The 13,687-nt window shown below is 38.1% G+C and overlaps 1 protein-coding gene across 2 annotated transcripts in view; it reads right to left on the reverse strand.

Annotated features, from left to right (window-relative positions):
• tulp3 (TUB like protein 3) overlaps positions 1-12,873 on the reverse strand; it is a 15,559-nt gene extending 2,686 nt beyond the window's left edge. The window contains exons 1-11 of one of the 2 annotated variants that reach the window (XM_043230741.1): positions 12,737-12,871; positions 7,651-7,692; positions 7,048-7,099; positions 5,244-5,406; positions 3,922-4,107; positions 2,762-2,895; positions 1,698-1,889; positions 1,513-1,625; positions 528-645; positions 351-449; positions 94-265 (exon numbers count right to left, since the gene is read on the reverse strand). In XM_043230741.1, the coding sequence (XP_043086676.1) occupies positions 94-265; positions 351-449; positions 528-645; positions 1,513-1,625; positions 1,698-1,889; positions 2,762-2,895; positions 3,922-4,107; positions 5,244-5,406; positions 7,048-7,099; positions 7,651-7,692; positions 12,737-12,753 (1,288 nt within the window). In that variant the 5' untranslated portion in view covers positions 12,754-12,871. Of the gene's footprint in view, positions 1-93; positions 266-350; positions 450-527; positions 646-1,512; positions 1,890-2,761; positions 2,896-3,921; positions 4,108-5,243; positions 5,407-7,047; positions 7,100-7,650; positions 7,693-12,736 lie in introns of both variants that reach the window. The other variant, XM_043230740.1, reaches the window with a different exon arrangement.
• Positions 12,874-13,687: the final 814 nt, after the last annotated feature.

Below are 13,687 nucleotides of genomic sequence, written 5' to 3' on the forward strand. Positions count from 1 at the left end.
AAAGCATTCTTGTCTTAGAACAACTTTGATTCCTTCCTGTTTCCCTCTTCCCGCTGACTCTGGACATGTACTGTATGTAGTGAGGAGACTCACGGTCGTTGTCGTGGACGATCTGGAAGTTCTTGACCGAGGCCTGCGTGACTCTGCCGTGGAAGTTGAGCACGTAGGACTGCGTGTCGTCGTTCCACACCGGCGCTTTATTGTGCAGCTCGATCAGATTCTCCAGAGAGTGATTCTGCCATTTACTCAGCAGAGACTCCTGCTCCTGAAACACACACACACACACACACACATCAGCCACGGGGCTCGTCCTGAGGATCTGAGCGAAGGCTGCGAGAGGACACACTCACACACACGGGCCGGACCGGAACACGCTCGAAGTTCATGTTCATGCCGGGAATGATCACCGTCATCTTCCGGGGCCCTTTGAAGCCCAGAACGTTGGTCTCCTAAACACACACACACACACACACACAGTAAGAGGAGGACAAAAGCCGTCAGGAAGAGAGAAGCAGAGGCAGACTGACGTAGCAGATAGCGGCGAGCTCCTGCCGAGTGTTGGTCTCCTCCAGCAGCGCTCCGGGGGTTTTCGAGGGGTTCGTGCCGTTATCATACACAGTAAACTTGGTTCCCATCAGATTGGACCTGCGGTGAACAGAGAACAACAACTCACACCAAAACAGTCCATGGGCTGCGTTCCAAATCATCCCCTATGCCCTATGCCCTTCGGTTTGATTTAACAAACACCCATGGAGCCGGACGGCAGAGGGTTAAAAGCTTGTGTGATTAATACATGAATTATTTAGTTCAAATTTTTATTAACTTTAGAGAATAACTTTCAAAAGGCTGCTATATATTTTCAATTGTAAAGACAAAAATTATATTGTGAAAATGTTTTATTTAAAATAATGAATAATTATTATTATTACAATTGTTTCTATTACATTCATTTGTTATGCTTTTGTTTCCTACTTCCTATAGTACTGTGCATTTTTAATATTATTATTTTAATATTATTATTTATATTTTAATATGTTATTATTTTTAAAATCTTTATTATGCATTTAGTGTAATATTTTATTACATAATTTTAATATATCCGTAGTTATTTAATATTTTTAAGTAGTTATACTAGCTATCTTTTTAAACTAATTGTTATTTATTTACTTAAATACAGCTTTTTATTTAAATGTATCTTTTAATGTTTATTTATTTTGATACAATTTCTTGTTTAATTTTAGTACAGTTTTCATTTTTTATATATTTATTTTAAATACATTTTTATTGTTTATTATAACTATATTTTTTTTTACATAGAACACTCATTTTAATAATAACAGAAATACTTAATTATTAAGATTTTTTCATACTTATTACATGTGCTTCTGTTGCAAATACAGTATTGAAACCTGCAATTTGTGCTTTTTATTTAAATGTTAAGTTCACGATGGTAACGGTTCACTCGGGCCTGAATCTCCAGTTAATACCAGATAAAAGACAGGAGAGAGGCACCTCAGCTTCCCTATGAAGCTCTCGCCCTCACGGGACAGGTCAGTGGCGTCTACAGATATCAGATAGTTGGATGTTTTGCTCTTTTTCCTCTTGCGTCCGGCCAACAGGAACACCTGAGGGAGAGAGACAGATGAGCGAGAGAGCGGTAAAGCGGTCAGAAGTGATTGTGAAGGATCAGATCGGACCTTCTTGCCGTCTTCTCTCTCCAGGTGCATGAAGTAGGTGGGATAGAGGCCTCGGTCCATGCCCTTCTTATCCCGTGAGATGCGGCACTTGACGGTGACTCCCCTCGGAGCCGGACGGAGAACAAACTCCTCCAGGTTATCCACCTCGATGCAGGAGCCCTCAGCCGACGGAGAACCCACCGGGAGACACTCCTGAGAGACAAACAAAAACTATTATTCATATTCATTTGATTTTTATATGTTTTTTAAAATTACATTAATGTTTTTAATCTAATATTTTATTTATTGTCCTTTATTTAATTATGTATTTGAAGCATTTTGTCTATAATTGAATTAATTTGTTTTTTTTTGTTTGTTTATCTACTTTTTATGTTAAAATATTTCTTTAATTTGTTTACATTTATTTTCCCCATTACGTATGCAGTTTTTTTGTTTACATTATATAAAGTATGTATACTGTGTATATTTTATTTGATATGTAAATATATTAATATGTAATCATGAAATATTTTCTAAATATTTTCATATATACATATATCCACACATATAATACGAATACACAGTACACATACATATATGAAGTAAGCTAAAACTTTTTTTTATTTAATTAACTGTTTGACAGGACAAATTTATTTTCTTTTTTTTTTAATATTTGTATTATTTCTGCATCTATTTGTATAATTTATGTTAATTGGAATATTTATATTTCATGTGCATATTTTTATATATACTTATTTTATACATATTTTGAATATTTTAAAGTATATATATTTCTTTTGTTTAACAAAATGGAATTTAAATATTATATATATATATATATATATATATATATATATATATATATATATATATATATATATATATATATATATATATATATATTTTATTACTATTACTGGTGTTATTATTATTTTATCCATTTAGTTTTTTTATTCTTGTTATTTTTATCGGTTTAATTGGTTTTATTGTTTTTGTCAAGTGGAGTTATTCACGTATTCTTATTCTGTGACTTCTTTCCATGTTTGCTGTAGTGTCTGTATTGAGATGATGATTATTTGTCTGACCGTGGTGGATTTGGTGCTGGAGGCCGATGCAGGACGCGTGCTCTCGGTGTTCGGTGACAGCGACCGGCTTCGCTCTTCAGACTCATCGTCGTCTTCCTCGCTGGCCTCGTCGTAGTTCATGCTGCCAGACAGTCCTGAGAGAAACAGAGATTATAGAGCTGGAGATGAGAGACAACAGCTGCTGTGCCGAGACCAGGACTGCCATTTACACACAGCCTCCTGAGACACACACACACACACACACACACACACACCAGAATGTGTGTTCTGCTCTTGACATTTTTAAAAATATCCCCAGCAGACATTCAGTAATATGAACTGTTACTGCTCTTTATCGTTTTGTTCCTTTCACAGGGTTTCATTTATTTTATTTATTTAAATTGTGTGCATTGTTCAGCATATAAATGTCCAGAGTCCTTTTTCTATATTAAAAAGTTATTGAACTTCTTATTAAGACGACAACGTTTACATTTCTGTAACTTCCTTCATAAAAGTATATCATCAGTATACTAGACTATATACTATACTTAATTCTTATATTTTCTTTTTTCGCTTTAATTTGAATTAAAGTTTAGGTTATTTTGTTGTATGTTTTTATTTTGTATTATTATTTAATTATTAATTATTTCTGTTATTATTAAAATAAGTATTTTATTTTATTTATTTGTTAGCAATTATGTACTTTAAGAATTTAACAATTAGATTAGCTTTTTTGCAACTAGCTGGGTTTTTTTAGATTCACTTTTTTAGATTTTTATTATTTATGTGTGTGTGTGTTTAAATATACACATTTGAATCTAATTATTATTTATTTATTTAAATAAAATATGCTATAATGTACTTATTTTTCATTACTCCGTAATATTTATTAAGGTTTTTGTATTTCATATTTTATTTCAGTTATCGTTTATTTCAAGTAAAAAAAATTAAACATTACAGTTTCTTATGGTTTTACTTTTAGTTGACATTATTCTTTGTGTAGTCATTGATTTTAAGTGTTTATTTATTGTAATGTCATTTTGAATTATTCATTACCTTTTTATATTTTATTTTAAGTTTAATTATTTTATACCAAGTAACAGAAATATTTTTATGGGTTTTACTTTTAGCAACCTTTACCCCCCAAAACACGCATGAGTGCACCGGTGTGTGTGTCGTACCGCGTCTCTGCAGCAGTGTGTGTATGTCAGTTTTGGGCTCCAGCAGCGTGTCTGTGTCGGCGTCAGTCTCAGGCTCTTCTGCGGCCGGCGGCGAGGGCTGCGGAGGAGGACACACCGACAGAACCTGGATCTTACTGCCCAGATCCGGAGCCTCTGAACCCAGCAGAGCCGCGGGGCCGTCGATGCCTGACACACACACACACACACATTCAATCGTAAAACACACACACGCAGCTAAATGCAAAAGCACAATATTCACTTCAAGACCTGTTCAGAAGGAGAAGAGATCTTTTTTGTTTGATAGTGGAAACTAAAAAAGTCTGACTGCAAATGAACGAGAAACCTTCTCAGAGAAAGTGAAGGACGAGCAGCAGATACGAGTCCTGAGAAACAGATAAGAGAACGCAAAACTAGTGCCCAAACGAAGCAAAACAGTGGGATGAATAATAACACAAAGCACAGGGACGAGCGGCGTCATTTAAAGGTATAGTACCCTAAAAATAAAATAAAAATAGCTGTTAATTTAATCACATTCAGGCCATCCTAGATGTAGCTGACTTTTTTGTCTTCAGTAGAACAGTATAGAAGATTTTAAGCAGAAACGGTTCATACAATGCAAGTCAATGGGTACCGTCACTTTGCAAAGACAGGCAACACAAAATGAATCCCTGTGTCTCCTGATGATATACTGAGGTCTGTGCAAGAAATCATTTACAACATTATTACCTATAATCCAGAGCTCCGGAGAAAATATGAAGTCCGACTCGTTCCCTTGAACTGCTCATAAATACAATTATATTATTAATGATGTGAGAAGGGGATGTTTTACATGACTCAAACATATAAAATAAATAAACCGGCCTTCATCGGCATAAACCATGTTAAAATGAATCAGTTCATTCATCATAGGATCAGATACAACGCTGAGTCGGAGTGTGGTAAGACACACACACACACACACACACACACACACACACACACACACGGGAGCGCTGGTTTACCATGCATCAGCTCGTAATTACGCTTCACAAGACCTCAACACATCACCAGGAGCCACGGAGATTCATATTGCGCTGCTTGTTTGGACTCTCAAAGCGCCGGTAGCCATGCATTACCACATAACTCCAGCCACTAATAAAAAGCTTCATAAAAAGCGGCATGATCGACAACATTTGGCTGACGTGCTCAAGTCATGCGTCTTAAAAAAAGATGTTCGAGTTCAGCTTCACTCTCATCTTCCCTCTTCCACACAATCTGAGTGACAGGATGGTGTTTGTCTACAGTAAGAGTTGCACAGCGATCTGTGAAATCAGCGGCCTCACCGTCGAGGATGACGTCGCTGGCGGTGCTGAGGTGCGGCTCCACGAGGAGAGCGTGTTCCTCGCTGCGGCGGGGCCGGGAGCGCCGGGGACGGCCCTCGGGGTTGGGCTGAACCATCAGAGGCTCCTGACGCTTCCGCCGCTGCTTCTGCTCCAGCAGCGCCCTCTGCAGCCACACAGACAACATCACTACTCCTCACTTACTGCAGGCATACAGCGCACTTCATAGGGATGCACAAACCACTAGAGCCAGCATACATCAAAAATATGCAATAAGAGGCACGTGGAGAGACTTAGTGTATATTACTCATCATTCTGCCTGTTACTGTCTTTTCATTTCATTCAGAAAATAATATAAATGTTATTTAAATTCATTATATGTGGCCCTGGATAACAATACCAGTCATAAATGTACATTTTTCTAAATAGAGATTTGTACATCGCTTGAAAAAAAAAAAAAAGCCTTTATAGCCCTCTATACTAAAGAAAAGCTTGTACTGACATCTTAAAATACATCAGTGGCACTGTTTAGTCTTAAAATGGCTTTAACTAATCCTTATCCGGGAAACCATCCCGTGAAGTTTGAGGTGAAGCACTAAAACCGAGAGCAACATTAGTCATAAGAAAGAGTAAGTAGGAGTATACAAACATGTGACAGCTATTGTGATACAAAGATAATCCAACAGGGCTGAGATAAAGACGGTACGACACAGGAAGTGAACGATAACAGTCAGGGATCAGGAGCATGAGCAGAAAACACACACAACAAAACACTCACAGAGAGATGAAGAAGTTGACGCATACTCGCTAGAGTCATCCTTACAACGGCAGAAGCGAACAGTGCGTGTGTGTGTGTGTGTGTGTGTGTGTGTGTGTGTGTGTGTGTGTGTGCAGACAGGAAGAGAAATGAGAGCTGCTAACACAAAGACAGTTTGAATGGTTTCACTTAAAGTGTGAGATGCTGAGGGCCGGAAACACAGGAACTGCATCACAATAAAAAGTAACATCCATAGTACTGTATATTACTGTGCTATTTTTTTTAATGCATTTTGATTTTATAATTCTTTAATGTGTTACTGTTCATTATTTTATTTCAATACACGTTATTATGTATTGTTGTATTTTTTAAAGTAGGTTTGTGCTTTGTTGCATTTTGACGTGTTATGTTTTATTTTGTTTACATGCACATTATGTGTGTTTTCTGTGGTTTGTGGTTTTTTTTATTTCATAACATAAAATATTATTTTTTAGTTTCAATGCATGTTATTGTGTATTATTCCGTTTTTCTACATGCGTTACTGTATATAATGTTTTATTGTGTCATGTTTGATTGGTAACACTTTATTTTAAGGTGGCCATAGTCCAGAGTAATTAGCTAATAATTGGTAGAAAACATAAAATCTTTTCTTTATGAGCAGCCTGTACTTCTGGTTTGTAATCATGTAGATGTGACAGGCAGCTAGTGTTACACATATGTTATTACCCATTTAACCAAAGGATTGTCACATACTTTATAAATGTACTTACACAGACATAAGCTACTTAAACTAAAGTTGATCAAGTATGTACTTAAGTGTGCAAGTAGCTGTATAACACACTCGCTCTGTTACTATCTCATACATCTACATAGTTACAAACTGTACCCTAACTTAGTTACAAGGTAAGTACATTTTGTTTCATTTAAGTATGTAACGGCAAATACTAAGTGTTCTTGTTTTATTGCATATATAAATCTTCTGAAATGTGCTTCTTATGAGTTGGCATGTTCTGATGATTGTCTTATGTTTATCATGTAAATGTGTTTCACCTGTTTCTCCAGTTTCTGCTGTCTGAGGTTCAGACTGTCGTCCTCCAGCGTACTGAAACACAACACACAACATTAAGAGCTCATTAACACACACTTGCATCATCATCCCCTTCGGCGTTTCATAGACAGAGCTTAGCCCAAGACAGAAACAGACCATAGTTCAATTAGTAATTTTTATAAACATTCCTGGTGAATGAAAAAAACATTACTGGTGTGCATCTTAAGACAAAACAAAGGCAATGACAAGTTTCAAGATAAGTCTGTGCAAATGTCTTTCAGTTGAAACAGCTCAGTTTTACATTTTAGTCTAGGACTAGGCTTAAGTCTTGAATTAATCTGAAACTAAAACACATCATTTGACATGTTGAGACTAGAGACTGAAAGCTGCAGCGTTTTAACCACCATTAGTCATCTGTCAGTCATTGCGTCGCTAGGCAACAGATAGACAGCCAAACGAAAGAAAATCAATTTCTCGCAAACATCTCATACACACGCATCTATGACTGTGTGTCTAAAAATACACACACACACACACACCCAACAGATCTGTGTTAAAAGGCTAAACATAAAGCATCCCAGCATACAGTAGTGAGTTTGTCGTACCTTGTCATGGCGGCGGACGCGAAGCTGGAAGAACTGGAGGCTCTTTGTTTCCATGGCGATGACAGACGGAAAGAGGGGAGAGAATTACAAGAGAGGAAGAGTCAGTGATGAAGATGACGAACGAACACACACCTGAATGAATGTTTCATGCTCTCTGAGGTAAGGTGACACACAAGCTGTCTGATGTGACACCTGTGTCGCCATGGTTACCAGCGTCAACATAACAACCTGAGGTAACACCTCACACACACACACACACACACACACGCTAACAGATGCTCTCCAGTAAGAAGGAACGAAAGGACCTTAAAAACACTCTTATTTGAAACATGAACTGAATAGAAATAAAGTTCATTATCCTCAGAGGAGCCCAGCAGCCCTCCAAAACACCACATATTCACATTATAAAAACTCAAGTCAATCACAATGGCATTCAAAATTGTTATATTAATAAGAATAATATACATTTCTGATTCTGTTCATTTTTATTTCTCCTACTCATGCATTTTGTCATTTTACTTTTAAACATCTAAAAAAAGTCTCCTCCAGTATTTAACATCAAAAATAAGTTTGCACTGAAACTTCTGCACCGAGCAATTTAAACAAACTAGAAAGAAAGAAAGAAAGAAAGAAAGAAGGAAAGAAGGATCAGATGGACGAGATGGAGCTGTGTCTATTCATGCATCCATTTATACCAAATAAATCATTCACAGCAAAACAACGTTTATCATCAGTGTTTATGATGTCAATAAATGTCAATTAACCCTGCATCCGTCTATCCGTTACTTTATACTCATTTACCTAACGTGCTATCTTTCATTAGAGAGGAATCGAAATTCAGGAACTCAAACACTGTGAAAACACAACAGAGAGACGGCCCTCGCGTGAATCCAAACCACACACTCTCTATACTCTCAGCACTAAACCTCTGTCCTGTGTGTGTGTGTGTGTGTGTGTGTGTACCTGTATGACCAGCGGCTGTAAGAAGGCTGAGAAGAGCTCTTCACCGTCTCCATGTCGAGTGTGTGTGTGTGTGAGAGTGTGTCTGGGTCTGGGGCGTCTCTACCTGGGCAGCTCATGAGGGAACACACACATGACACCCGCAGGTGAGCCCTCAGGGCTGCTGCTGTTACCACGGCAACAACATCCCACAGACGCCCTTTGAAAAGGCTGGCAAGCGCTTGGTGTCACTCTGAAGTGTGAACTCTTCTCCACGTGAAATCAAACAGCCCAAAACTACACACACCGCTGCAGAAATACATGCTTGATGTGTGCAGTATAGCATCACGTACAACTGTTTAGCTCTAATGAACTGTTTTCTTACGGAGCAGTCCTAGCGTCTCTAAACTGTAAATGCAAACATCATCACATCTCTCCTGTTATGTATTCATAGTAATTCACCTAAAACATCCACCGCTTGTCCTCGCTTTGGCTCAAATGAGAGTCTTTCCTCTCATTTTCCAGCTATCTTTATATTTATAATATATAAAAAGTGTTTTTTTTCCATAAATGCACATGCCATAAAAACTGAGGAGTGCAAAGTACTCAGGGCTAAATCTATAAACATTTTTACATCATGAGAGCCATCAAATGAATTAATAATGTGTGTGTGAGCTACAGTATTGCTTTTCCCAATAAACTTGTACCTACTGATGAAATCTGTACAGACTGTATAGAAATCATTATAGACTGCAAATAAAACAGAAGAATAAACTAGATAGTAGTTATACAACAAACGTTTCCAACTGCCATGAAAAAAAAAAAACTTAATTTTAGACTAATCTTTTTCTCTCTGAAATATTATGGTACATAAATGTCATAAGACTATCAGACAAAATAAAGGTCTCCAATTTACTTCCTCCTTTTTAATCTCACGTATCTGGATGGAAGTATCTGATTTTTTTCCTGTAGACATCAGTAAATGTTCCTGTGTTACTGCAAACAAGACGGATCTGCTTCTGCCGTTTCATTTCAATCGGGAGGAAGTTCTGAAACTATTATTTTAAAAAGAAGCAAATGTGTTACTTTAATGCAACGAAGAAGTACTAAAAAACACAGAGTGGTGCACAAGTCGCTTTGGCAAATGTGGGTTATGTAAATTATTATGAATGCAAACGCGAAGCGCAATCGTCTCATCTGCAGCGTGTCATTTCCTCTCACGGCTGTGATAATGATGCCAATCTAAGGCTGTGCTGTACTTCCATGTTCCTCTAATGGCTACCGAACAGTCCGTAATTGCGCCATAATGACGCTTTCAGACTTATTCATCAGGTTTGCGAGAAGACGGACCGTTTTCTGGCTCGGGGAAGGAACTCCTTGAAAAAGCCCGCTGTGATACGTGACTCCTGGCCAGCTGCACTCAGCAAAAGAGATCAAGGAGACACACGGTCTGCATCTCAGTGCCACAGACCACAACAAACAGGCTCCAGAAGTAAAAACCATTCATCCGGCGTGAGCTTTGACAAATGTGACAGTAAAGCGTGAAACAGTGAATGGGTGCCGTTAGAACGAGTCCAAGAAACAAATCCACCAATAAGTCGCTTCTGGCCAAAATACGAATCCAAAATGGTTTCCTGTAGTCTAAATCCTGCCGGGTATTTGTTTAGAGCTGAGATTAGAGCAGATTTCTCTCCTGAGTCACACCAGATTGCTTTTTCACTGAAGGAAGCGTTATTATGGATTATGGACAGTTTGAAATTAAACGATGGATTTGTTTCTTACAAACTCGCAGGGTTTGTCTTCTCACTTGACGGACTGGAGTGGTGCGTGTTACAGTGATGTTTTTATTCTGACGGCACCCATTCACTGCTGAGCGAGCCATGTAGGCTAACGCTACATTTCTCCAAAACCGAAGGAACAAATTGATCCACATCTTGGATGGACTGAAGGGTGAGACAGTTTGAGAAAATTTCAATTTTTGGATGAACTATTCCTTTAATCTCGAAGCAAATCCACCAATTACAGAAGTCATAGTAACCATAGAAACGCTGCAGAAACGTTGGGCAATGATCGCCCACTCCAATGAAGGCACACGAATGGTCTCCCAACAACTTATATATCCTTATATAACCTTGCATGCTTTCATTCTGTGCTTAATCTATAAGTTATAGTTTCTTTTCTGCATACGCAGACGAGCAGTTCAGTATTCAATTATTTTAGCCCAAAAATCGTATTTGCTTTGAATCAATTTGGTGGCTTATCTCAGAGCCACAAAAAATGTAAACACTTAAAAAGCCACTGTTGCACTCGCTTGCTCGGAAACTCATGAGAAAATTGCAAACAAGAGGACCAGATCAGATAAAACAACCTCATGAGATCACGAGAAACAATCCAGAGTCCCATCTATCTAAAGCCAGAGATTCAATTAGGAGTCCAACGCAGAGCAGAAGCCAAGTTCGTCGTGACTTTAAGAAAACTGCGTCAAAACTTCTCACAAGAGGCTGAACGTTAAATAAATCCAAAGCGCTTCCTGTCCTTGTGCATCAGACCGAAGCTCGCTGAATTCCAGCTCAGGCATCGTGGGATGGAAGGAGAGCGGCTCGGATAGGAAAAGGCCCAGCGCGTCTGGAGGACAACACTTACACAAAGATGTGGAAAACGATCTTAGTCCTGCCAACACACTGGACTCAGGACGGAGCCAAGGACGGCCAGAGACTCCAGCTGCATCGCATCCTCACAGCTGTCAGGACAGATTCATCAGAGCCACTTCTATCCAGAGACGGACCATTCATCCCTCCGTACGAGCAGCGTTTACAGCAGAACTGGCCAACGACTGACTCTGAAACTACTTTCATTTCAACATTGCTACAGCAATCTCACAAACTAGAAAACGTACAAAAAAGGCAGTGCGGGGAATTTGTCAAAATTAAATAAACAATAAATCGCTGTCTTAAAAATAATAAATATGCAATCTATTTATTAACATTTTAAAAATGCATACGCTTATGAAGTTATAAAATGAAATAAAATTGATTAGATATCAGTTCATTCTAACGTATTTCATTTTTCACTATTGACTGTTTCTAGAAATATTTTTCTATATTCATAAACATCTTTATTTCACATGTTTATATATATATTATATATATATATATATATATATATATATATATATATATATATATATATATATATCACGTTTATTTCATTTAAATAATCAAAATAATATAAAGTGTGTAGTCTGCATTTATGTAACAAGTGAAAATATTTAAATTAACACATGCACATATAGTCGTCTAAACCTAATCCTAAAATTACAGGGGTTTTTTGTTAACGAATTTGCATGAAATTTCAGCAGTTTGCCCCTCAAATTCTAATGATTTTAAATTATGATGTACAATTGGTACACTGCACGCTACTATTATTTAATCGGGAACTGCAACAAATCCATGATTCGTGCATTGCAACAATTAGAAAGGGGGCTTCATTGTTACGAAGACATGCAAGAATGCCTTAAAGATGTTTCTATGAACTCCGTGTGAATTGATAGGATCATTTCCATATAGTAATTACGTACAAATGACATCACGTGACCACGTCAGAAGAGTCAAACCACTTGCAGTTGGATGATGTTTATGTATTAGTGAGTGACTGTTCATGAATCACAGCCTGTTGCACTGACCGGTCAATGATTTTTCCTTCATAAAGATCAATTGAGTCCTGATGCGTTCTGTGTGATTTACAGATCATAATATTAGTTCGTGTAGCGCTGTAGTGTCGACCATGGGGTGATATTTGTATGTGTTTCGCCTGCTATCATCCTCCAGCTAACCGCTGCTCCTCCGTTACACGCGTCAGACCCAGCCGCCCGCCTTCCTTCACTTTCTCCTGCTTCGTTTTCACCTCATTTCTGCTCCCAGTTCGGCTGTTGGGTCGGGGTTTGTGAGCTCGTTCCGAGTCTACGCGTGTTGTTTTGTGTTTTTAGCTCGGGCTGATGTTCCAGCACGCGCGGAACGCAACAGGACCCACCGACAAAAAAACACAGCAAAGTTACGAAAGACGCGACTGTAGGCACACAGGGCTCCCTCCCCGAACGGACGGCTCTTTTGGATCATTTCTTAGAAATGGGTTTCCATCGGTGTCTTACCTGCTGTAGTAACTCATGTTTATCCGCCGTTGCTATGGATTCCTCCGCTGCTGCCGCGTCGCGTGCGTCCCCGTGCGCAAAACCCGCAGCGGTCGCAGGCGCATGCGCAGACGGCTGCGCGTCAAATGACGATCGCTCCTCAAGGGGGCGCGTGATGGCTCAGGAAATCCATTCCCACGCGTATGCAGATATATATACATACTTATATAATCGATTGGTATTTAATTGTACACAAAATGGACCCAACCCCCCCGTAAAATCGTATTGAAAATCTAGTCACCGTAAACGAATGTGATTGGTCCATGTCGAAAATGCGCTGCGAAAAGTAACAAATGTCATGTGACACACGCTAATTACTCTCTCTGAGTAATATTTTAGATTCACTGAAAATATATATCGTTAACAGAATAGCTTTTTATACTCATTTTATGATAATTAGTGAATTTACTTTTACGTTCTTTTCAACTTACTCTGCTTGGTCAAGTGTTACACACACACACACACACACACACACACACACACAGAGAGATAGATATAAGGCTAGCTATATATGACACGTCACACGTACCTTCACTAATCAACACAACAGAAATTAAAATTCGGGGTATTTTATAGTGGGAAGTATGCGCCCTCTTCTGGTGAATTACTTTAAAAACAAGTGCATTGTCTGGTTTGTGCTACTGGTTTTCCAGCTACAGTTTTATCATTCTTAATAATGTTCTGAAAATGTTAGCACAGAACCATTAGGCTATTTAAAATTGTTTTAATTAAAATTGTAACTGTTGCAGAATTATAAGACAGAAAGTTCATTTAACAAGCATTTATAAAATCAAGAAAAAAAACCTTTCTGAATGTTCAGAGGACATATCTGCACTAGTCACTTTACACTTATATTTTTATACTTTGTATACTTCTTCTTATATTTTTCTTTATATATATATATATATATAT

The sequence above is a fragment of the Puntigrus tetrazona genome, unplaced genomic scaffold (assembly GCF_018831695.1).
Source record: "Puntigrus tetrazona isolate hp1 unplaced genomic scaffold, ASM1883169v1 S000000223, whole genome shotgun sequence".
NCBI lineage: Eukaryota > Metazoa > Chordata > Actinopteri > Cypriniformes > Cyprinidae > Puntigrus > Puntigrus tetrazona.